This window comes from Oryctolagus cuniculus, chromosome 5, assembly GCF_051225735.1.
Source record: "Oryctolagus cuniculus isolate XC-2025 breed Fujian yellow rabbit chromosome 5, ASM5122573v1, whole genome shotgun sequence".
Lineage (NCBI taxonomy): Eukaryota > Metazoa > Chordata > Mammalia > Lagomorpha > Leporidae > Oryctolagus > Oryctolagus cuniculus.
Genome location: NC_142871.1, coordinates 74,960,788 through 74,986,345, shown reverse-complemented (window position 1 = coordinate 74,986,345; position 25,558 = coordinate 74,960,788). Strand labels below are relative to the sequence as shown.

The 25,558-nt window shown below is 42.3% G+C and overlaps 1 protein-coding gene across 3 annotated transcripts; it reads right to left on the bottom strand.

The window, feature by feature from the left end:
* Positions 1-25,558, bottom strand: NDUFAF4 (NADH:ubiquinone oxidoreductase complex assembly factor 4). 3 transcript variants are annotated; one of them, XM_051855455.3, is made up of 3 exons: positions 25,277-25,552; positions 24,699-24,802; positions 1-1,638 (listed from the first exon to the last, which is right to left on the bottom strand). In XM_051855455.3, the coding sequence occupies exons 1-3, from the start codon at positions 25,545-25,547 to the stop codon at positions 1,351-1,353; spliced, it is 663 nt and encodes a 220-aa protein (XP_051711415.2). In that variant the 5' UTR covers positions 25,548-25,552; the 3' UTR covers positions 1-1,350. The 3 variants fall into 3 exon arrangements, with proteins under 3 accessions (XP_051711415.2, XP_089188999.1, XP_089189000.1); XM_089332873.1 differs by lacking the exon at positions 1-1,638 and adding an exon at positions 5,911-6,803 and having other exon boundaries at positions 25,277-25,558; XM_089332874.1 differs by lacking the exon at positions 1-1,638 and adding an exon at positions 10,592-10,651 and having other exon boundaries at positions 25,277-25,554.

The window sequence follows — 25,558 nt, the reverse complement described above, 5'->3', positions numbered from 1 at the left end:
TTCTTGGTCCTTTGTAGTCCTTTATTATTTGCCTTGACGTAACCCTTGGGTTTAAGTAAGGAAGCATTCATTATACTCATTTTATAGTAGAAATTCCATCTCAGAGGCTGTACAACCTACCCAAGATTCCACAGGTGCCAACATATTAAGTAAAGCTAAACTCAAAACAGCCAAGTACCTAGTACATGTGTTTGTGCTCTCAAGTTTGTGAATGGGTAAAACAATTTCCCAGATTCCTTTCAATAATCACACTTTACATTTCCACTTGCTATTCTTATTATTCTCACTATTATTAGTATCAGATTATATTTGATCAACAAATTCTTTAACATGGTTTCTTGGTTTAATTATTTTTTAAATTATTCTTGCAATTCTGTATCAAATAAAAAAAGCTATTTTTTTTTTCAAATAATTCCTACTACTATCTTTCTGAAAGCTTTTGATTTACTTGGCAATGCAAAAATTACTAACATTTTACATTTTATAAACATTAATTATTTTTTAATAATTACAGTATTCCACACCTAAATCAATTCAAAACAAAACAAAAAAACAGGAAGCAGGTGTTTAGCCTAATGGTCAAGACACCTGCACTTCATATTCCCGGCTTCTGCTCCTGACTCCAGCTTTCTGTCTATGCAGAGCCTCAGAGGCAGTAGTGGTGGCTCAAATAACATGGAGACCTGCATTTGGTTCTCAACTCCTGGCTCCAGCCAAGTTCATGTGGACATTTGAGGACCGAGCCAGAGGACCAGGAACTCTCCCTTTCTCTGTCTCTGACAAGTAAAAAAAATTTAAAGTCCTTGCTAATTCTTATTGAAGTAGTTTTCTAATTTTCTGTCCATCTCCTATCTGCCTTTATTGGAAATATTCTTATTCTACCTCACTGTCAAATCCTCCTTTTCCTAACAAGAAAATGTGTTAGGAAAGCTTACTTTCAACGTTCCATGGTAAAAAAAATAAGCCACCTAAATTGGAAAGTGAAACTCCATATGTTAAATGAGGGATTCAAGACATTTCCCAAGAGGCCATATGACTAGTTTAAAAGCTGGTAAGATGTGCCTAAAATACTTTAACTCTTTGACTTATAGTCATATTTTAAATCTGCCAATTAGACATATTGACATATACATTCAAACTATGCCCAAACCAAATTAAAATCCCAAAGAAAACAAAATACATTCAATGAGCAATACTGAGAAGTTAATAGCACTCAATAAGCAGTATGCTCTCAGAAGTAGGGAGCATTAAACACCCAGCAGTTTATATAATTTAATATGCTAAAAATGAGGAAATGAATGGGATGGTGGATGGGAAGTACACACACGAACAGTAATTTCACGATTTTCTTCATTTTGGTTGTATCGCTTTCTTGTCTTCAGGAGGAAAGACTTTGACTTCAAAAGTGACAAAATATTTGAGAAGGGAATTTACATCTTTCAGTTCTAAATGGTATTCCTGTGCTATTTTGTTAGCAGTCCACGTCTCTGGATGAAGCTTATGGTTATTGAGCAGTGTCAATGCTTCTACAATGGAAATTTTGCCTTTGGGAATGTTCTTAATATCCATCATATCAAAGTGATGGCCTTTCGGCAATCTGAATTCCTTTGGCTCCTGCTGAGTTTTGGCATCTTTTACCTGGTATGGAAAAAACAAACAAATAAATAAGGCTTTTAGAATGAGAGAAAAGATTAGATATCTACTTTCATACTTCTCAAATCTATACTATTCTCCTTCAAATAAATACTCCACATGCTTTCCCAAACTGCATTTTCTTATTACAATAAACTATGGTTTAGTTGCACTTTTGCTACATTATCTTTTTTTTAATTTTTTTTATTTATTTTTTTATTTGACAAGCAGAGTTAGACAGTGAGAGAGAAAGACGGAGAGAAAGATCTTCCTTCCGTTGGTTCACCCCTGCAAATGGCTGCTACAGCCGGCTCTGCACCAATCTGAAGCCAGGAGCCAGGTGCTTCCTCCTGGTCTCCCTTGCGGGTGCAGGGCCCAAGCACTTGGACCATCCTCCACTGCACTCTCGGGCCACAGCAGAGAGCTGGACTGGAAGAGGAGCAACCGGGACTAGAACCCAGGACCATATGGGATGCCGGTGCTGCAGGTGGAAGATTAACTAAGTGAGCCTCGGCATCGGCTCCTGCTCCACTATCTTTTCATTAACTAAAATTCTATGATCAAGAATTCATACAATTCTTGGAAATAACAACTGAATGGATACCATTCATCCCATATGTTCATCACATTTCATATACAGGTTGAGTATCTCAAATACAAAAATCTCAAATGCTCCAAAATCCTAAATTTTCAGAGCATCACCATGATGTCACATGAGGAAAATTCCCCCAGTTTACCACCTGGGACAATTCATTGTCAAAACACAGGTGCACTCATAACAGCGTAAATTACCTTGAGGCTATGAGTATAAGGTGTATGTAAGGGTACTTCAGAAAGTTCAGGGAAAACATAAAAGGCAAATTTATTGTAGAGTACAATTTTTAAAATCTGTGCTTAGAGGCTGGAACTGTGGCACAGCAGGTAGAACCACTACCTACAAATCTGGCATACCATATGGGCAATGGTTAGAGTCCACACTGCTCCATTTCCCATCCAGCTCCCTGCTAATGCACCTGGGAAAGCAGCAGAATACAGCCCAAGTGCCTGGGCTGCTGCACCCAAGTGGGAGAGAGAAGACGCTCCTGGCTGCTGGCTTCAGATCAACCTAGCTCTGGCCATTGCAGCCATGAAGGGAGTAACCAGTGGATGGAAGACCTCTCTCTCTCTGCCTCTGCCTCTCTGTAACTCTGCCTTTCAAATAAATAGATGAATCTTTGGAAGAAAAAAAAAGAAAAAAAAAAAAAAACCTGTGCTTTGGAAGATCTCCTTCACTCTCCTGCTCTCCCTTTCAAATAAATATTAATTTTTTTAAAAAAATAAGCAAATAAAAGCTGTGCTTGTGTGTGCTTTGGAAGGGCATGATTCTCATGCTGCCCTAGCAGCTTACTTGATGATAGGCTCCATTCTGTTTCCTAGTTTCACTTTTCAAAATTTTTTTCAAGATTTATTTACTTTATTTGAAAGGCAGAATTACAGAAAGGCAGAGAGAGAGAGAATCTTCCATCCTCTGGTTCACTCCCCGAATGTCTGCAATGGCCAGAGCTGGGCCAATGCAAAGCCAGGAGCCAGGAGCTTCTTCTGGGTCTCCCATGTGGGTGCAGGGGCCCAAGCACTTGGACCATCCTCTACTGCTTTCCCAGGCCACAGCAGAGAGATGGACTGGAAGAGGAGCAGCCAGGACTAGAACTGGAGCCCATATGGAACGCTAGCACTGCATGTGGCGGCTTTACCAGCTACGCCAAAGCACCGGCCCCTCACTTTTCAAATTTATTATTTTTCTTAAGATTTATTTTATTTATTTGAAAAGTCAGAGTTACAGAGAGAGGGGGAGAGACAGAAAGACAAAGATTTTCCAATCTGCTGGCTCACTCTCCAAATGGCCATGATAGTTGGGACTGGGCCAGGAATTCCACCCAGTGGGTAGAATTCCATCCAGGTCTCCCACATGGGTCACAGGGGTCCAAGCACTTGGGCCATCTTATTCTGCTTTCTCAAGCACATCAGCAGAGAACTGGATTGGAAGTGGAGTAGCAGGGACTCGAATCAGTGCTCCAATATGGAATCTTGGTATAGTAGGAGGCAGCATAACCCACTGTGCCATAATGCAAGCCCTGCTTTTCACATTTAATGCCTTTGAACACTTTGAATAAATTAAAATACTTCCTGAGAACTTGCCTGAGAAAATAAACTATTGCCTCCAATATAAATAGGACCTAAGCATACACAGAGCCATCCATATCTGTCTAATCCAAGCTTAACTCCTGAATTTGTGTTCTGTATTCCATTCTTATTATCTAGCTACACCAACCATTCTCTCCTTCTCTTCAGCTGCACTCTGCCTACTGCTGCTTCCTGCCCAAAATATAAAATCTAGTCACTATCTTTGTAAAACTCCCACTAAACCTCAAACCAATACCTCCTTTAAGAAGTTTCTTTTTCTTTAGTGAAGGTTTAAAAGCCAATGACATCCACTATCCCTAATGATACGCTAGTTGCTTTATTCAGATGGCACCTTTCAATCTTTCTCTTTGGTTTTCATGCCATGCCTCTCCCAGTTTCCCATCTATTTCTCCAGTGATTCCTGCTTGGTATTCTTTGTGGTCCCTTTCTCATCTGCTGCCACTTAAATGCTAGTGTGCCACGAGTTCTCACCCAGGCCCCCTTCTCACTCTACACATTCTTCTAAAGTAATCTCACACATTCCCCATCTTCCATTACTATCTGTGATCTAAAACTTACACTGCTTCATGACTTCTAGACTTAAAGTCCCACATGCCTAATGGGCTTCTCCACTTGGATGACCTACATGCACTTCAACGTCAGTGTCTAAAACTGAACATACAACCAATTCTACCCCCGTATTCTCAATCTCAGTAACCAATACCACCCACCTCCCATACCCATGTCAGAAAATAAGGATTATACCTGACACTTCCCTCTCTCTCACTGCATCCAATCAATGACCAAATCCTTTTGACACTGCCTCCTAAGTCTCCCAAGAACCCATTCACTTCTCCCCTACAGCCACAGAATTACCCAAATCTAAGCCAATGTCACCTGCAGAAACTATTGCAAACATCTGTTAGCCGGTCTCCTTTAACTGAATAAAAGTGCATTTTGTTCCCTCCCAGCCCACTGTCTTGTCTGACGCCATTTTGCAATTTGAAGCCTTTTAATGACATCCCATTGCCCCTAAGAGCAAAATTTCTTAGAAAGACAAATCAGGACCTTCACTCTGGCTCTATTATTTCCTAACCAAATCTTTTCTTCCAAATTCACCCTTCTCACTCTCCCGCAAAGGGAAGCATCATTCACTCTCATATCTTCATAACACAATCTTGGCCTGAAATACTCTTACTCACTTCTTCACTTTACACAACTCAAAGCTTCTCTCACTTTCCTATTACCAAGTACATCTTCCTTCCACTCCGAACACATCTTTATTCAACCCTTCTAATTAGTATTAAATACTAAAATTAATACTAACTTTTTGAAACTGGAAACATTTAACAAAACTCTCTCTTAATTAAGAAATACCAAAAATGTCTGAGGCCAGAAATGGGATAAAAGTATTTTTTAATCAGAAACCGCTATCATTTTATTAGAATCAATGCTGAAAGATCAGAAGCATCCTGTAAGGACGAAAACAGGTGAGAATGCTTTTTTAATGTTACAGACAACATAAAAGAATTTAGGGAGGATTCCAAGATGGCAGATTAGGGAGGGACTAGACTAGAGATAAACAGTGAAAGAAAGGGGTGTACAAAGTACACTTTCAGGAGAGAATTGGAGAGAAGACCGCAATGGAAACCCTACAAAAGGACGAGAAACCCTGTGTACCTGTGTGAAGGGTGTGGACGTGCAGCTCAAACACAGGCACCAGCTTGGAGAGGGAGGTGAGACCAGACTGCAACAACCCATGGCGATAGAACCGAGGGAGAGCGAGGCTTGAGTCCCGACTGGAGCCCTGGGAGCCGGCTGTTGCTAGCAGTTGCCAGCAGACCCAGTCGAAGTACAGGGGGCATATTTGTCTCACTCCACCTTCCCCACACAGCGCCTACTGCCCCGCTGAAAGAGGGCAGGCACCATCTTGGGTCTGGGAGGCAGCTGCACAAGACTTTGTGCACGTGCACAGGAACTAGCTGATAGAACATCACCTTCACAGCAGTACTGGCGGCGGCGGTGGAGCAACTTCCAGCCAGTGGCTCTTCTGTGCCCGTGTGATCCAGTGATTCTAGCAGAGGGAACAATCTGCAGTCCCCACTGACTTTGAGCCTAGCTGGGAGGTGGCTGGGCTTAGAGTAAACCCTGCGCAGGTCATCTGTGCAGTTCACACAGTGGCACGGAATACACTGGGGGCTAACACCTGGGCATTGAGATCTACAGGATTCTCGCTCCACCCTGGAGCACTGACCAGAGCTCCCTGGCCACACCCACCACACACTTTCTGATATTCGCTCAAAGTGCAGACATCCCACTAAGCCACACAGAGGCATAGCTCAAAGATAAAAGCCACCAGAGGAGAAAAACAAAAATAATCCCACTAAAAACAAACACAGAAATTCAAGAAACAAGAACAGGAAGGCACCATGAGCCCCCAAAAGAAACACAACACTTCAATATTAGTATGCGAAGATGAAGAGATTGAGGAAATGCTGGAAGCAGAATTCAAAAAAATTATGAAAACACTACCCAAAAACAATCAGAAGCAAATTCATGAATTAAAGAAAACCATACATGAATGAAAATTTTTCCCATGAAATTGAAATTTTAAAGAGAATCAAATGAAATATTAGGCATGAAGAATACAATAGATCAAAATGAAACATTAGAAATGAAGAATTCATGCCAGCACCATGGCTCACTTGGCTAATCCTCCGCCTGCGGCACCAGCACCCCGGGTTCTAGTTCCGGTTGGGGCGCCGGGCACTAGTCCCAGTTGCTCCTCTTCCAGTCCAGCTCTCTGCTGTGGCCTGGGAGTGCAGTGGAGGATGGCCCAAGTCCTTGGGCCCTGCACCCGCATGGGAGACCAGGATAAGTACCTGGCTCCTGGCTTCGGATCGGCGCAGTGCCGGCCGTGGCGGCCATTAGGCGAGTGAGCCAACGGAAGGAAGACCTTTCTCTCTGCCTTTCTCTGTAACTCTACCTGTCGAATAATGCATCTCAAGGATCTAGAAAAACAACAAACCAAACCCAAAATTAGTAGGAGGAAAAAATAATTAAAATTAAAGAAATAAAATTGAAACAAAAAAACAACACAAAAGATCAGTGAAATGAGTAACTGAAATGTAATGTATTGGAGTAAAATAGACATTTCAAGATCTAATGATTGTTTACAACCCTTTTCTCTTCCATTGAAGAACAGTGCTTTTTCTTCTTCATACTATTTGTTGAAATCTTTCACTCAGTGTAGGGTTACCTATGTGATTATTAAGTTCAGCTGAAAATAGATCTCTGTAAAAACTAGTAAGAGTTGGAATGTGAGAGGGAAGAAAAAGAAGGGCTGGAGCATGGGAGGGAGGGAGGGTTGTGGGGGAAATGTCACTATGTTCCTAAATCTATTTGAAATACATGAACCTTGTATAACTTAAATCAACTTTTTAAAAAAAGAATTAAGTAAATTAAGCAAATATTAGAAAAGGAGAGTAAGTATAATTTCTTACAGATGGGAAATTATCTTTAGAACAACAAGAGATATAATAACTTAGCATGGAGAACAGCTGCAATATAAAATTACTAGCTTTCTAACAATAAGCAGTTTTTTAAAAAAAACAGGGTAGGGGCCGGCACTGTGGTGTAGTGGGTAAAGCCGCCACCTGCAGTGCCAGCATTCTATGTGGGGGCTGGTTCAAGTTCCAGCTGCTTCACTTCCAATCCAGCTCCCTGCTATGGCCTGGGAGGGCAGAAGATGGCCCGAGTCCTTGGGCCCCTACTCCCATGTGGGAGACCTGGAAGAAGCTCCAGGCTCCTGGCTTTGTATCGGCCCAGCTCTGGCTGTTGTGATCTCTTGGGGAATGAACCAGCAGATGGAAGACTTTCTCTCTCTCTCTTGCCACAGCCTCTAACTCTGCCTTTCAAATAAATAAATCAATCTATAAATCAATCTTAAAAGGGGGGGGTGAAAAAGACCCTACTTATAGCAATAACCTTCCTTCTATTTCTCAAAGACTCAACAATAAGAAGATACTGAGTCTTCCTAAATTAATCTATAAACTTCAGTTCAATTAAACTCAAAAATCCAAATAGGACTTTTTAAAGACCATATCAGGGAGCCAGCATTCTGGTGGAGTGGGTAAGGCCACCACCTGCAGTGCCAGTGTCCCACATGGGTGCTGGCTGGAGTCCTGGCTGCTCCACTTCTGATGCAGCTCTCTGCTAAGTCTTGAGAAAGTAGTAGAGGATGGCTCAAGTGCTTGGGCCCCTGCACCCACGTGGGAAGATCCAGAAGCTCCTGGCTTCAGGTCGGCACAGCTCCAGCTGTTTTGGCCATTTGGGGAGTGAATCACCAGATGGAAGATTTCTCTCTCTCTCTCTGCCATTTGTAACTCTGCCTCTCAAATAAATAAATAAATCTTTAAAAAAAGAATTTGTAGGGCTAACATACAAAAATAGAAGGAAAAAAAGTAGAACTGATGAGTTCATACACAGACCTTAAGATGTAAGTACAGTAACATTTTGAGTAAAAAAGGTCTAGGTTGCTAAACAAGTTGCATATAAACAACTGGCCATCCATTTGAAAAGATGTTAAAATAGTCTCTGCAAATACCTTATTTAATGCCAAGTAAATATTTTAACATGAAATAGTTATAAAACTACTAGAAGAAAATAAGATTTTTTATGATGCTACGCTGGGTCCAGTCCTCCTGTATCATGAAGGACAAACAGGCTGACATATCTGACAGAATAATGAACAGCAACAGCCAAGTTGGACAACAAGTCTAGACATTGTTTGCTATATGACAGGCACAATTATCACTGATGTACAGACATCACAAATCATTAAGAAAACTATGGAATGCAGAAAACAAAAAGGACACATAGGCAATTCAATTTTTTATTATCACTTCCCTAGAGGAGTCTTTTGAGACTTTTCCTAATGCTTCCCATGAAATTTTAATGCCACTATATACTTTTTCATGTATTACATGTATACCTGTGACTTATACATAAAAAGTGTTTTCCCTCATGCCCCAAGAGCCAATTTTTGAATGCATAATTTAGTATGATGTAAGAGGAAAAAACTTGAAAGTATTACTCAAGACAAGCTTAAAAATAAAGTGGACATCACTCTCTTAACCTTTTTACTGTGAATATCTAGTGTAACTGAATCTTACAATCTCTTTTACAAGCCAGTTACAGTTTTATTTTTCCTTTTATGAAAACTGTATTAAAAACTCTCTGTGTTGGCCGGCGCAGCGGGTCACTAGGCTAATCCTCCACCTTGCAGCGCCGGCACACTGGGTTCTAGTCCCGGTCGGGGCGCCAGATTCTGTCCCGGTTGCCCCTCTTCCAGGCCAGCTCTCTGCTGTGGCCAGGGAGTGCAGTGGAGGATGGCCCAAGTGCTTGGGCCCTGCACCCCATGGGAGACCAGGAGAATCACCTGGCTCCAAGTTTCGGATCAGCGCGGTGCGCCGGCCGCAGCGCACCGGTGGCGGCAGCCATTGGAGGGTGAACCAACGGCAAAGGAAGACCTTTCTCCTCTCTGTCTCTCTCTCTCACTGTCCACTCTGCCTGTCAAAAAGAAAAAAAAAAAAAAAAAAAAAAAAAAAAAAAAAACCTCTCTGTGCAGGCCAGCGCCGCGGCTCACTAGGCTAATCCTCCACCTTGTGGCACCGGCACACTGGGTTCTAGTCCCGGTCGGGGCGCCGGATTCTGTCCTGGTTGCCCCTCTTCCAGGCCAGCTCTCTGCTGTGGCCAGGGAGTGCAGTGGAGGATGGCCCAAGTGCTTGGGCCCTGAACCCCATGGGAGACCAGGAAAAGCACCTGGCTCCTGCCATCGGATCAGCGTGGTGCGCCGGCCGCAGCACGCTGGCCGAGGGGGCCATTGGAGGGTGAACCAACGGCAAAGGAAGACCTTTCTCTCTGTCTCTCTCGCTCACTGTCCACTCTGCCTGTCAAAAAACAAAACAAAACAAAACAAAACAAAACAAAACAAAACAAAAAAACCCAACTCTCTGTGCAGTTTAATTCCTATCTAGCAAAAAGTACCAGAGAATTTTAGAATGGAAAATAAACAAACCTGTAAGTAGCTGTGAATGCTTTTTTATCCATCAATAAAATTCTTCCCATATCTAGGAACTTCCTGCCCCTGCACCTAGTTAATTCCAATTTTTCCTTCAGACCTAAGTTTACATGTCATTTCCTCTGAAATCATCCCTGATTCAATGTCAAATAGATCCCTCCGATACACTCTCACAGTGCCTATACGTCTCCTTGAGCAGTGATGTACCCCAGGTATAGCTGCACAGTAGCTCCTCTGTTATTACCTGTGTGCTTGACATCAAAAGCCCTGTACAAACAACTAGGTCTGTTTTGTTTAGCACTAAACACAAAGTACTCGTATCCAGCACTTACATGGATTTATGGATTTACATATAAAGGGGACTTTGGGCCAGTGTTGTGCAGCAGGGGTTAAGTCATTGCCTGCAATGCCAGCATCCCATAATGGTGCCAGTTCGAGTCTCAGCTGCTCCACTTCTGATCCAGCTCCCTGCTAAAGCACCTGGGGAAAGCAGTAGAGGATGCCCCCATCACCCACATGGGAGATCTGGATACAGCTACAGGCTCCTGGTTTCAGCCTGGCCCAGCCCCACCATTGTCATCATTTGCAGAGTAAACCAGTGAATGAAAGATCTCTGTATCTCCCTCTTAATCTGTAACTCTGCCTCTCAGATAAATAAATCTTTAAAAAATAAATATATACATGAAGAAACTTCAAAAAGCTCATGGAAAATTCAAATTACCTTATGATTCCATTCTTTCACAAGCCTTCTGAATTTCTTCGTACTGTGTGGATAGACTTATGTATTTACAAATTATACAAATGTTAATATAGGGATTCCCATTTCCAATATATTCTGTGACACTCTTCCTAATTTACATATCCAACCTGAATATATACTTAAAATAACAATAAACTCAACAAAACCCCAAACAACACTAAAGGAACCCCTGAAATTAGAATATACTTCAATTGATATTAATTTGAGAAAACAGTATTAAAGCCCTCCTTTTGCAACTCAAATGGCAGTGGCGCAGTAGGTTAATCCTCTGCCTGTGGTGCCAGCATCCCATATGAGCACCGGTTCTAGTCCTCGCTGCTCTTCTTCCAGTCCAGCTCTCTGCTGTGGCCCGGGGGTGCAGTGGAGGATGGCCCAAGTGCTTGGGCCCCTGCACCTGCATGGGAAACCAGGAGGAAGCACCTGGCTCCTGGCTTCGGATCAGCACAACTCAGACCGTGGCAACCATTTGGGGAGTAAACCAACGAACGGAAGACCTTTCTCTCTGTCTTTCCCTCTGTCTGTAACTCTACCTCTCAAATAAATAAAATCTTAAAAAAAAAAAAAAAAAAAAAAATGGTTGGCCAGCGCTGCTGCTCACTAGGCTAATCCTCCGCCTGTGGCGTCGGCACCCCGGGTTCTGGTCCCGATCAGGGCACTGGATTCCGTCCCGGTTGCTCCTCTTCCAGTCCAGCTCTCTGCTGTGGCCCGGGAGTGCAGTGGAGGATGGCCCAGGTCCTTGGGCCCTGCACCCGCATGGGAGACCAGGAAGAAGCACCTGGCTTCTGGCTTTGGATAGGCGCAGCGCGCCAGCCGCAACGCGCCAGCCATAGCGGCCACTTGGGGGGTAAACCAACGGAAAAAAGGAAGACCTTTCTCTCTGTCTCTCTCTCGCTGTCTAACTCTGCCTGTCAAAAAAAAAAGAAAAAAAAAAAAAAAGAAAAAGGCAGTAACTGGAAGTACTTTACCAAATCCTACAAGTTCTGATTGGTTATCAAATAATTCACATAGAGGCATTCAACTGATGCTTCCACATGTCTTTTTAAATAATCAATGAATCAACCTGGGTACATACTAATACTTTTACGGGTAATTTTAAGTATCCAATAAATCAAAGAGAAAATATCTTACTTAAACCATTGTGCTTATATTTAGTACTTAACTCTGATTTCAACTACAGAGTAGAGCAATCTCTGTGTACCACTTGCCACAGTTCTCTCATAATTTTCCTGGAGCTAAAAAATAAGTAATTTATTGACAATTAAAATACACATTACCTGACATCCACAATGGCTAAATAGGTTATAGCCACACTAACTTAAGCTGCTCTGAGATATAAAAAGAACAAGGGGAAGACTATGTTTCCAGGGGTCTGACAGAAATTTTCAGCAAATAAGTGAAAAAAGATAATGAAGACTGTGGGACCAACAGAAAAGACAGGAGCTGGCATTATGGCGTGGTTAAAGCTGCCGCCTGCCAGCCTTCTAGAATCCCATATGGGCATTGGTTTGAGTCCTAGCTGTTGTGCTTCCTATCCAGCTCCCTGCTAGTGTGCCTGGGAAAGCAGTGAAAGACGGACCAAGGGCTTGGGCCCCTGCACCCTCTTGGCAGACCCAGAAGAGGCTCCTGGCTTTGGCTTGGCACAGCTGCAGCAGTTGTAGCCATCTGGGGGGTGAACCAGCAGATGGAAGATCTCTTTCCTTCTCTCTCTCACTACATAATAAATCTTTTTAAAAATTTTTTCTTTAAATAAAAAAAAGAGAAAGAAGGCAGAGACGCCACTGCAGTCAGCCACAGGGCACAGCGCACTGCCAGCTTATAGCTGCCATCTTATCATGCCACATAGAAGAAACTTCTACAAGCCCCAGTGCTCAGTTTTAGCTGACAGGAAATTCTAGCTACCCACTGATCCCCCTCCCTCTTTTTTTTTTTAAAGATTTTATTTATTTGAGACGTAGAGTTACAGACAGTGAGAGGGAGAGACAGAGAGAAAGGTCTTCCATCCACTGGTTCACTCCCCAAATGGTCGCCATGGTCGGAGCTACGCCAATCCGAAGCCAGGAGTAAGGAGCTTCTTCTAGGTCTCCACGCAGGTGCAGGGGCCCAAGCACTTGGGCCATCTTCCACTGCTTTCCCAGGTCACAGCAGAGAGCTGGATTGGAAGTGGAGCAGCCGGGACTAGAACCAGTGTCCATATGGGATGCCAGCACCATAGGTGGAGGGTTAACCTACTGCGCCACAACACCGGCCCCTACCCACTGACTTTTACTTCAGCCTGGAGAGCTGACTGGGGTCTGAGCAACAGCAGGGCTTGCAGAAGAGAAGCAGCCCTGCTTCCTTTCCCTCCCTGACTCAAAGAGTGCAGGTGCACCACTGTTCTACCAGCACCACAGTCAGAGTCAGGGCAACGTGTGGGATGAAAGGACAGATCCCCTGCACCCTGCAACTGTGGGAGTTTTTGGGCATTAACCCCAAGTTATGCTCTCGCCTAACTTGCTCAATGTGAGCAAGGGGGATTCATCACCTTAGCTTCTGAGGGCTAACACCAGAAGCAGCCCATGAAAAAAATCCGCTCCCACCCTGGGAGATCTGGGTAATGACCTCACTATTCTCTGCAACACTAGCATTATAACAATCCATTTGAAATTTCTCGATGCCACTGGAATCTACCCAGTGGAGAGGGAAGAACCTTATCCATGTTCTACCTCTTTGGACTTATACCCTCCAGAGTAAAATCTGTATAATTGTAGTCACCCTGTAGGACTGGAACAGGGTCAGTTCACATCCCCTAGTTCCAGGACTAAGGTTGCTGGTATTATAAGCCATAGCACCAGTTGAACTTTCCTATGCGAACCTGAACAAGGGTCCATCCATATCACACAGTCCTGGAGACACAGCAATTGGTGCTTTAAGTCCCAGCATCACTCAGGCTTGCCAGTAGGACAAGGGGGCAGCCACCTCCGTCTCCCTCAGCACCAAGAACACCTGAGCTGTCATATTCACCACGGACACTGACACTGAACTCTCTGTAGACCAAAGATACACACCCAAGGAAACCTTTATTCATCTCAAAGCCACACTTGTATCCTTACAAACTGCAGCAGACTAGTCTACTGTGTCACTTGAAGACACAGCTGACATTGATTAAGACAAAGAAAATTACTCAGAGACCACATTCTTGGTCTTCCTTAGACCAAAGTCAGAGCAACAAGTTAAATGATATCCTGCATTCCAGCTAAACCATCAACTCTTTTCAGTAAAACTTACTCCATAAAGAAGGGACAAATACACCACATGGTAGATGTCAACAAAGGAACACAGCAGATATGAATAAGCAACATGGCATGCCTCCAAAAGAACATGATATTCCTCCAGAATTAGATTCTGAACTGAAGGAAATCTAAGAAACGGCAGATACAGAATTCAAAATAATGATCAACAAGATGCAAGAGACTAGATAGATTAAAGAAAAGAGGAAATCAATGAGTGACATGAATGAAAATATTACTAAGGAGATAGAACTCATTAAAAGCCAAATAAAAACTTTGGAGATGAAATCTTCAATCAGTGAAATTAAAAAAATAAAAAAAAAAAGACTGAACTTAAACAGCAGAATAGAATTTCTAACCCTGAATCCAAAAATTTTGAAATAACCCAAACAAAAATAAAGAGGAAAGAATTAAAAAGAATGAACACGGACACCATTACATGACCAAAATTTGTATTATAGGTATTCCTCAAGCAGAAGAAAAGGAAAAAGGCATTGAAAACCTGCTAAAAGAAATAATAGTTGAAAATTTCTCAGGTCTTGAAAGAGACATAGACATCCAGATACAAGAAGCTCAAAGAACCCCAAGCAGACTCAACCAATAGTCTTTTCCAAGGCATACTGTCATAAAACTGCCAAAAGTTAAAGAGGAGAATCCTAAAGACAATAAGAGAAAAGCAACAAGTTACATATAAAGGAAAACCAATTAAATTCACATCAGACTTCTCAGTAGAAACCATACAGGGCCAGAAGAGAATAGGGTGATATATTTTAGGTCTTCAAAGAAAAAACTTTCAAACAAGAATATTAAATCCAGCAAAGCTATCCTTTAAACATGAAGGAAAAATAAAGTGTTTTTCTAGATAAGCAAAAACTGAGAGAATTCACCACCTCTAATCCAGCCTTAGAAGAAATTCTGAAAGGCATCCTGCATTAGAAGTAAACATCAAGAAAACACACGACTGCCAAAATTCACTGACAGAGCAGACAGATTCAATGGTAGTTCAACATCTGCAAGTCAATAAATGTCATAAATCACATCAACAGAAAGAAAAACAAAACCATATGTTGTCCCAATAGATGCAGAAAAAGCATTTGATAAGATTCAACACCGCTATATGATAAAAACCCTCCACAAATTAGGTATAGAAGGAAATTCCTCAACATTATAAAGGCTATATGTCACAAATCAACAGCCAATATCATACTGAGTGGGGAAAAAACTGAACGCATTTCCCCTCAGATCTTGAACAATACAACAATGTCCACATTCAACTCTCTCACTCATTACAGTACTGGAAGTTTTGGTAAGAGCATCTCAGGAGGGGAAAGAAATAAAGGGCATCAAAATTGGAAAAGAGGAAGTTAAATCATTCCTGTTTGCAGATGACATGATATTGTACATGAAAAAACTTAAAACATTCCACCAAAAGCTGTTAGAGTTGATAAACCAATTCAGTGGCCGGCGCCGTGACTCACTTGGTTAATTCTCCGCCTGCAGCGCCGGCATCCCATGTGGGCGCCGGGTTCTAGTCCCGGTTGCTCCTCTTCCAGTCCAGCTCTCTGCTGTGGCCCGGAAAGGCAGTGGAGGATGGCCCAAGTGCTTGGGCCCTGCACCCGCAAGGGAGACCAGGAGGAAGCACCTGGCTCCTGGCTTCGGATCGGCGCAGCATACATATATGTGTGTGTGTGTGTGTGTGTGTGTGTACACATGTATATATAAGTGTATATATATATACACACACACACACATATATATATATATATATGTAGAGGCATGAAATCAGATCCATATCTCTCACCATATACAAAAATCAATGCAAGATGGATCAAAGACCTAAATTTAAGACCTGAGACTCCAAGACATTGGTGTAAGGGATGACTTCTAGACAAGATCCACAAAGCACAGAAAACAAAAGCAAACTAAACAAATAGGACTATATCAAACTCAAAAGTTTATACACAGCAGATGATTCAGGGGGCGGAGCCAAGATGGCGGAATAGTGAGGGCACGCACCGATAGTCCAGGAAAATTTAGTTTAATAAAAGGGGAGTTACGGTAGCCGCAGAAAAAAGAACCAGGAAAAAATTGCACGGGAATCGTGAATCGGAGGACCTACTGGGAGAACAAGGTCGCCCACCGCGCGGAAGCCAAGTCGCGGGACGGAGCCGCAGAAGCCCCAGTGCTCCAAGGGGAGTGCATGCCACACAGACAACAGCGGGGAGACTTGGGACGCTCCACACATCGGCGCTGGAAGGGGAGGTGAGCTCAATAACCCGAGACATTGGTGGGGAAACGGGGGTCAGAATCTAGAGGGGGGCCGGAAAGTGCAGCAAACTCACTACCGGAAAGAAGGAAAAAAAAAAGCTTCGGGGTTTCTCTTCCCCCTAACCTTGCAAAGGTTACAAGGCTGCAAGGCTAGAATTCCCAAGAGACAAAGAGCAGGCCTGCGCTCTGGATTTACATATCAATGGGGGAGAGCTAAGGAACTGAGTCACTACAATTCAGTAGCCTAGGCAACCCAGTGGGAGTCCAGAGGAGCCAAAGACTGGAAGCTAAATACCATCAATTCTGCACAGCCGTGCCCTGTGGTGTTACTTACCCCCTGAATAAATAAAATAAATAAATAAATAAAAAGAGAGAGATTTACCACGCATAACCTGAGGGTGTCACCTTTGCACACCCTTAACCTGGAAGAACCAGGCAGAGCTCTCAGGCCGCACCCATCTCAAGCCTCCAAGGCTCCTCCAACAGCAGGCAGTCCACTTAACACGGACACAGTATAAATAAAAAAATAAAAAAAAATAAAAAAAAAAAAAAAACGCACAGTGACGCAAGAAGAATTAACTATGCCGAGTAACAAACACAGAAATAGAGGGAGCAAGATCAACGATGACACTATGATGCCTCCAAATAAGCAAAACACCCCAAGCCAAGAGTATGAAGATGATGAGATAGAAGAAATGCAAGATACGGATTTCAAAAAATTTATGATAAGAACATTTAGAAGTTTTCAAAAGCAAATCCTTGAACTACAGAAATCCTTAATGGACAAGATTGAAAATCTCTCTCGTGAAAACGAAATTTTAAGGAAGAGTCAAAATGAAACTCAGAAACTAGTAGAACAGGAAAGTGTTATAGTGAAGAGAAATCAAAATGAAATGAAGAGCTCAATAGATCAAATGACAAACACATTAGAAAGCCTTAAAAACAGAATGGGTGAAGCAGAAGAGAGAATATCGGACTTAGAAGATAGAGCACAGGAAAACATACAGTCAAACCAAAGAAAAGAAGAGGAAATTAGAAACCTAAAAAATATTGTTGGGAATCTACAGGATACTATCAAAAAAACCAACATTCGAGTTCTAGGAGTTCCTGAAGGCATGGAGAGAGAGAAAGGATTGGAAGGCCTTTTTAGTGAGATACTAGCAGAGAACTTTCCAGGTTTGGAGAAGGACAGAGATATCCTAGTACAGGAAGCTCATAGAACCCCCAATAAACATGACCAAAAGAGATCCTCACCACGACACGTGGTAATTAAACTTACCACAGTGAAACATAAAGAAAAGATCCTAAAATGTGCAAGAGAGAAACGTCAGATTACTCTCAGAGGATCTCCAATCAGACTCACAGCTGACTTCTCATCAGAAACCCTACAAGCTAGGAGGGAATGGCGAGACATAGCACAGGTGCTAAGAGAGAAAAATTGCCAGCCCAGAATATTATATCCTGCCAAGCTCTCATTTGTGAATGAAGGTGAAATAAAGACCTTTCATAGCAAACAGAAATTGAAAGACTTTGTGGCCACTCGTCCGGCCCTGCAAAAGATACTTAAAGATGTGCTACACTCAGAAACACAGAAACACGGCCATCAATATGAAAGAAGGGAAGGGAAGAACACCTACCAGTAAAAGAGCATGGGAAGCTCAAAGCATATACTAGAAAATATTTCCGGGAAAATGGCAGGGCAAAGTCACTACGTATCAATAGTCACATTGAACATTAATGGTCTGAATTCTTCAGTTAAAAGACACCGTTTAGCTGACTGGCTCACAGAACACAACCCAACTATTTGTTGCCTACAAGAAACACATCTCTCTAACAAAGAGGCATGCAGACTGAAAGTGAAAGGTTGGAAAAAGATATTCCATGCCAACAGAAACCAAAAAAAAGCAGGTGTAGCCATATTAATATCAGACAAAATAAACTTTAATACAAAAACTGTTAAGAGAGACAAAGAGGGACACTATATAATGATTAAGGGTTCAATTCAACAGGAAGATGTAACTATTATAAATGTATATGCACCTAATTACAGGGCACCGGTCTATTTAAAAGATATGTTAAGGGACTTAAAGGGAGATTTAGATTCCAATACAATAGTACTGGGGGACTTCAATACTCCACTCTCAGAAATAGACAGATCATCCGGACAGAAGATCAACAAGGAAACAGCAGATTTAAATGACACTATAGCCCAAATGGATCTAACAGATATATACAGAACTTTCAACCCTACATCTACAGACTTCACATTCTTCTCAGCAGCGCATGGAACCTTCTCTAGGATTGACCACATACTAGGCCATAAAGCAAGTCTCAGCAAATTTAAAAGAATTAGAATCATACCATGCAGCTTCTCAGACCACAGCGGGATGAAGCTGGAAATTAGCAACTCAGGAAACCCCAGAAAGTATGCAAACACATGGAGACTGAACAACATGCTCCTGAATGAACACTGGGTCATTCAAGAAATCAAAAGAGAAATCAAAAACTTTCTGGAAGTAAATGAAGACAACAACACAACATATCAAAACTTATGGGATACATGGCCGGCGCCGCGGCTCACTAGGCTAATCCTCCGCCTAGCGGCGCCGGCACACCGGGTTCTAGTCCCGGTCGGGGCGCCGGATTCTGTCCCGGTTGCCCCTCTTCCAGGCCAGCCCTCTGCTGTGGCCAGGGAGTGCAGTGGAGGATGGCCCAGGTGCTTGGGCCCTGCACCCCATGGGAGACCAGGAAAAGCACCTGGCTCCTGGCTCCTGCCATCGGATCAGCGCGGTGCGCCGGCCGCAGCGCGCTGGCCGCGGCGGCCATTGGAGGGTGAACCAACGGCAAAGGAAGACCTTTCTCTCTGTCTCTCTCTCTCACTGTCCACTCTGCCTGTCAAAAAAAAAAAAAAAAAAAAAAAAAAAAACTTATGGGATACAGCAAAAGCAGTATTGAGAGGCAAATTTATAGCAATAGGTGCCTATACCAAGAAATTGGAAAGGTACCAAATAAATGAGCTTTCAGCGCACCTCAAGGACCTAGAAAAACTGCAGCAAACCAAACCCAAATCTAGTAGGAGAAGAGAAATAATTAAAACCAGAGAAGAAATTAATAGGATTGAATCCAAAAAAACATTACAAAAAATCAGCCAAGCGAGAAGCTGGTTTTTTGAAAAAATAAACAAAATTGACACCCCATTGGCCCAACTAACTAAAAAAAGAAGAGAAAAGACCCAAATCAATAAAATCAGAGATGAAAAAGGAAATGTAACAACAGACACCACAGAAATAAAAAGAATCATCAGAAATTACTACAAGGACCTGTACGCCAGCAAACAGGAAAACCTATCAGAAATGGATAGATTCCTGGACACATGCAACCTACCTAAATTGAACCATGAAGACATCGAAAACCTAAATAGACCCATAACTGAAACAGAAATTGAAACAGTAATAAAGGCCCTCCCAACAAAGAAAAGCCCAGGACCAGATGGATTCACCGCTGAATTCTACCAGACATTTAAAGAAGAACTAATCCCATTTCTTCTCAAACTATTCAGAACAATCGAAAAAGAGGGAATCCTCCCAAATTCTTTCTATGAAGCCAGCATCACCTTAATCCCTAAGCCAGAGAAAGATGCAGCACTGAAAGAAAATTACAGACCAATATCCCTGATGAACATAGACGCAAAAATCCTCAATAAAATTCTGGCCAATAGAATACAACAACACATCAGGAAAATCATCCACCCAGACCAAGTGGGATTCATCCCTGGTTTGCAGGGATGGTTCAACATTCGCAAATCAATCAATGTGATTCACCACATTAACAGACTGCAGAAGAAAAACCATATGATTATCTCAATTGATGCAGAGAAAGCATTTGATAAAATTCAACACCCTTTCATGATGAAAACTCTAAGCAAATTGGGTATAGAAGGAACATTCCTCAATATAATCAAAGCAATTTATAAAAAACCCACAGCCAGCATCCTATTGAATGGGGAAAAGTTGGAAGCATTTCCACTGAAATCTGGCACCAGGCAGGGATGCCCACTCTCACCACTGCTATTTAACATAGTTCTGGAAGTTTTAGCCAGAGCCATCAGACAAGAAAAAGAAATCAAAGGAATACAAATCAAGAAGGAAGAAGTCAAACTATCCCTCTTTGCAGACGATATGATTCTGTACTTAGAGGATCCAAAGAACTCTACTAAGAGACTATTGGAACTCATAGAGGAGTTTGGCAAAGTGGCAGGATATAAAATCAATGCACAAAAATCAACAGCCTTTGTATACACAAGCAATGCCATGACTGAGAAAGAGCTGCTAAGGTCAATCCCATTCACAATAGCTACAAAAACAATCAAATACCTTGGAATAAACTTAACCAAGGACGTTAAAGATCTCTACGATGAAAATTACAAAACCTTAAAGAAAGAAATAGAAGAGGATACCAAAAAATGGAAAAATCTTCCATGCTCATGGATTGGAAGAATCAACATCATCAAAATGTCCATTCTCCCAAAAGCAATTTATAGATTCAATGCAATCCCAATCAAGATACCAAAGACATTCTTCGCAGATCTAGAAAAAATGATGCTGAAATTCATATGGAGGCACAAGAGACCTCGAATAGCTAAAACAATCTTGTACAACAAAAACAAAGCCGGAGGCATCACAATACCAGACTTCAGGACATACTACAGGGCAGTTGTAATCAAAACAGCATGGTACTGGTACAGAAACAGATGGATAGACCAATGGAACAGAATTGAAACACCAGAAATCAATCCAAACATCTACAGCCAACTTATATTTGATCAAGGATCTAAAACTAATTCCTGGAGCAAGGACAGTCTATTCAATAAATGGTGCTGGGAAAACTGGATTTCCACGTGCAGAATCATGAAGCAAGACCCCTACCTTACACCTTACACAAAAATCCACTCAACGTGGATTAAAGACCTAAATCTTCGTCCTGACACCATTAAGTTATTAGAGAACATTGGAGAAACCCTTCAAGATATTGGCACAGGCAAAGAATTTCTGGAAAAGACCCGGGAGGCACAGACAGTCAAAGCCAAAATCAACTATTGGGATTGCATCAAATTGAGAAGTTTCTGTACTGCAAAAGAAACAGTCAGGAGAGTGAAGAGACAACCGACAGAATGGGAAAAAATATTTGCAAACTATGCAACAGATAAAGGGTTAATAACCAGAATCTACAAAGAGATCAAGAAACTCCACAAAAACAAAACCAACAACCCACTTAAGAGATGGGCCAAGGACTTCAATAGACATTTTTCAAAAGAGGAAATCCAAATGGCCAACAGGCACATGAAAAAATGTTCAAGGTCACTAGCAATCAGGGAAATGCAAATCAAAACCACAATGAGGTTTCACCTCACCCCGGTTAGAATGGCTCACATACAGAAATCTACCAACAACAGATGCTGGCGAGGATGTGGGGAAAAAGGGACACTAACCCACTGTTGGTGGGAATGCAAACTGGTCAAGCCACTATGGAAATCAGTCTGGAGATTCCTCAGAAACCTGAATATAACCCTACCATTCGACCCAGCCATCCCACTCCTTGGAATTTACCCAAAGGAGTTTAAATTGATAAACAAAAAAGCGGTCTGCACCCTAATGTTTATTGCAGCACAATTCACAATAGCCAAGACCTGGAACCAACCTAAATGCCCATCAACGGTAGACTGGATAAAGAAATTATGGGATATGTATTCTTTAGAGTACTATACCGCAGTAAGAAACAACGAAATCCAGTCATTTGCAACAAAATGGAGGAATCTGGAACACATCATGCTGAGTGAAGTAAGCCAGTCCCAAAGGGACAAATACCATATGTTCTCCCTGATCGGTGACAACTGACTCAACACCAAAAAGGAAACCTCCTGAAGTGAAATGGACACTATGAGAAATGGTGACTTGATCAGCATAGCCCTGACTGCTAATGGACAACTTAATACATTATCCCTCATAGTATTTTTTTTTGTCTGTTCTACTTAATATGACTGGTTTAATTCTGTAATTATCACACAGTTATTCTTAAGTGTTGAAAATTAACCGAAATGTGATCCCTGTTAAACATAAGAGTGGGAATAAGAGAGGGAAGAGATGTATAATTTGGGACATGCTCGGGCTGACTTGCCCCAATTGGTAGAGTTGGAAACATACCAGGGGATTCCAATTCAATCCCATCAAGGTGGCATGTGCCAATGCCATCTCACTACTCCAAGTGATCAATTTCAGTTCACAATTGATCATAATGAAAGGACTAAGAGTCAAAGGGAGCACATAAACAAGTCTAGTATCTGCTAACACCAACCGATAGAATAAATAAAGGGGAGAGTGATCCAACATGGGAAGTGAGATACTCAGCAGACTCATAGAATGGCGGATGTCCTAAATAGCACTCTGGCCTCAGAATCAGCCCTAAAGGCACTCGGATCTGGCTGAAAAGCCCATGAGAGTATTTCAGGCATGGAAAGCCAAGACACTCTGGCAAAAAGATCTCTGTGAGTGAGATCCCAGTGGAAAGAACAGGTCTTCAAAGAGGGAGGTGCCTTTCTCTGAAGGGAGGAGAGAACCTCCACTTTGACTATGACCGTGTCTAAACAAGATAAGAGTCGGAGAACTCAAGGGGCTTCCATAGCCTTGGAAACTCATGACTGGTGCATAGGGAGATTACTGATGCCATAAACAGGAGTGTCAATTGGTAAAGTCAACAACAGGAGTCACTGTGCACTTACTCCTCATGTAGGATCTCGGTCCTTAACGTGCTGTACACTGAGGCTTAATGCTATAACGAGTACTCAAACAGTATATTTCACTTTGTGTTTCTATGGGGGTGCAAACGACTGAAATCTTTACTTAATGTACACTAAACTGATCTTCTGTAAAAAAAAAAAAAAAAAAAAAAAAAAAAAAAAAAAAAGAAAGAAATTTTCAATTCCCAACTTGACTCTCACTGGGATTAAACATGACAATAGGTCTGATCTGATTTCATCATCATTTAAAAAAAATCATCTATTATTTTTCACTTTATGTTTCTGTGTGGGAGCAAACTGTTGAAATACTTACTTAAGGTATACTAAGCTGATCTTCTGTATATTAAGATAATCGAAAATGAATCTTGATGTGAATGGAAGGGGAGAGGGAGTGGGAAAGGGGAGGGTTGTTGGTGGGAGGGACGGTATGGGGGGGGAAGCCATTGTAACCCATGAGTCGTACTTTGGAAATTTATATTCATTAAATAAAAGATAAAAAAAAAAAAAAAAAAAAAGTTTATACACAGCAAAGGAAATGATCAATAGAGTGAAGCCACATTCAACAGAGTGGGAAAGATATATGCAAACTACCTGTCTGACAAACAATTAATATCCCCAACATATCAACAACCTTAAAAACTCAACAACAAAAAACCAACCAATCCAGTTATGAAATGGGCAAAGGACTTCAATAGTTCTCAAAAGAAGAAACACAACTGACCAACAAATATACGAAAAATGCTCAACATCACTAGCCATCAAAGAAATGAAAATCAAAACCACAATGAGACATCACCTAACCCCTGTCCAGAAAGGCTATAGTCCAAAAGACAATAACAAATGGTGGCGAGGATGTGGAGAAAAGGGAACAACTTATACACTGCTGGTGGGAATGTCAACTAGTGCAGCCCTTGTGAAAAACAGTGTGGAGATTTCTTAAAAAACTAGAAATACAACTGCCATATGATCCAGCAATCCCACTACTGGACTTATAGCCAAAAGACTGAACACAATGTATCAGTAATACCTGCACCACCATGTTTATCACAGCGCTGTCCACAACAGCCAGCATTTGGAACCCACTAAGGTGTCCATCATCAGATGAATGGACAAAGAAAATGTGGTATATGTGTATACACACACACACACACACACACACAATGGAATATTATTCAGCCGTAAAACAGAATGAAAGTCTACCATCTGCAGCAAAATGGACTCAACTGGAGGACATTAGGTTGAGTGAAATAAACTGGACCCAGAAAGACAAATACCGCATGTTTTCCCTTTTATGTGGGCGCTACATTTTTTTAAAAATGTGTGTATCAGTATTGTTGCAAACAGTTTTGTAAAGCTTTGTTTTATGCCTTTGTCAAACCAGTGGTTAAGAATTCTATATACTACTACAGTTTTAATGATCTGTGATTACCTTAAAATTTACTGTAAATGGGTAAAATGGTCATGTTTCCATTATTGTTTATAACTATTGTCTATATTCCTACTAAACTGGGGTCTTTCTGCTTTTTACTTGTTAAACTTATTTGGTGAAGTATTAAGACTGTTTACTGTAATGTAATTTTAAAATGTCATCTCAAAACTAAAAAGAGAAGGAGAAAGGAAAGGAGGGAGAGAGTAAGAGGGGAATACCATTCAGTTCTTAGAATTGTATCTACAAATCACATCGGAAGGTAAAAACTAAACATTTACATTTCAAATAATTTTTTAAATACACATTACCTGCACGGTAGTCACAGGATCTGTGGAATCAACATACACATCTTTTAGTAACGACAGCAGCTTGTCATCTTTTCTAGCAATTTCTCCCTTAATTTCTGGATGGTCTGGGTGGAAAGAGAAGGAAAAGTCACAATATATGAAAGGCGAGAACTCCCTCAGATTCTAAAAGCACACAAAACAGTCACTTCAACTTCTTTTTAATAAACAATCTTTGGGCAGTTCAGGAAACCTTTTAAATCGACGTCAAAACACTAGGCCCTCAGGGCCCGGCGTCCTTCGTTCTGGGAAGACACCTGCAGCAGACCTGGCTGCACGCGGCCCCCTGCTCCCTTGGATTCTCTGTACCCAGTCGCCACGCATGAACCACCAAGGCCGGCCAGGGACTGTCCTCGCCGGTCTCCCGCCCCCGGGCGAGGACAGCGTCAATGTCACCGACCCGGCGCCTCCACCGTCCCGCGCCCTGCCCACCCGAGCCGCTGTGGCCGAGCAGGCGGACCTGCGGATCCAGGTCCCCGGGCGGAACAGCCCGGCCGGCCGCACCGGGACCCCGCGCCCCGACGCGCCCCCGCGCCACTCACGGCTCAAGTGTTCTCTGAGAAGACTCTTGGTGGAGGGGTGCTTGGGAGCGGGAGAGGGCTTCATCTTGCTGATTTCCCGTTCCGCTCGGTTCTCCAGGTTGAAATTCCTGATCGCCCGAACCACCTGAGCCCCCATCTCTTTAGGACATGATGTCCTTAGCTTCACTGCGCACGTGGGAAAACACCGGCGCGGACGACCTCTGGAGCGCACGGAGCATGCGCACGTATAGCGTCGAGCGGGCCGGGAAGCGAGTGCTAAATGTGCGCTCATCGCCCTCTCGT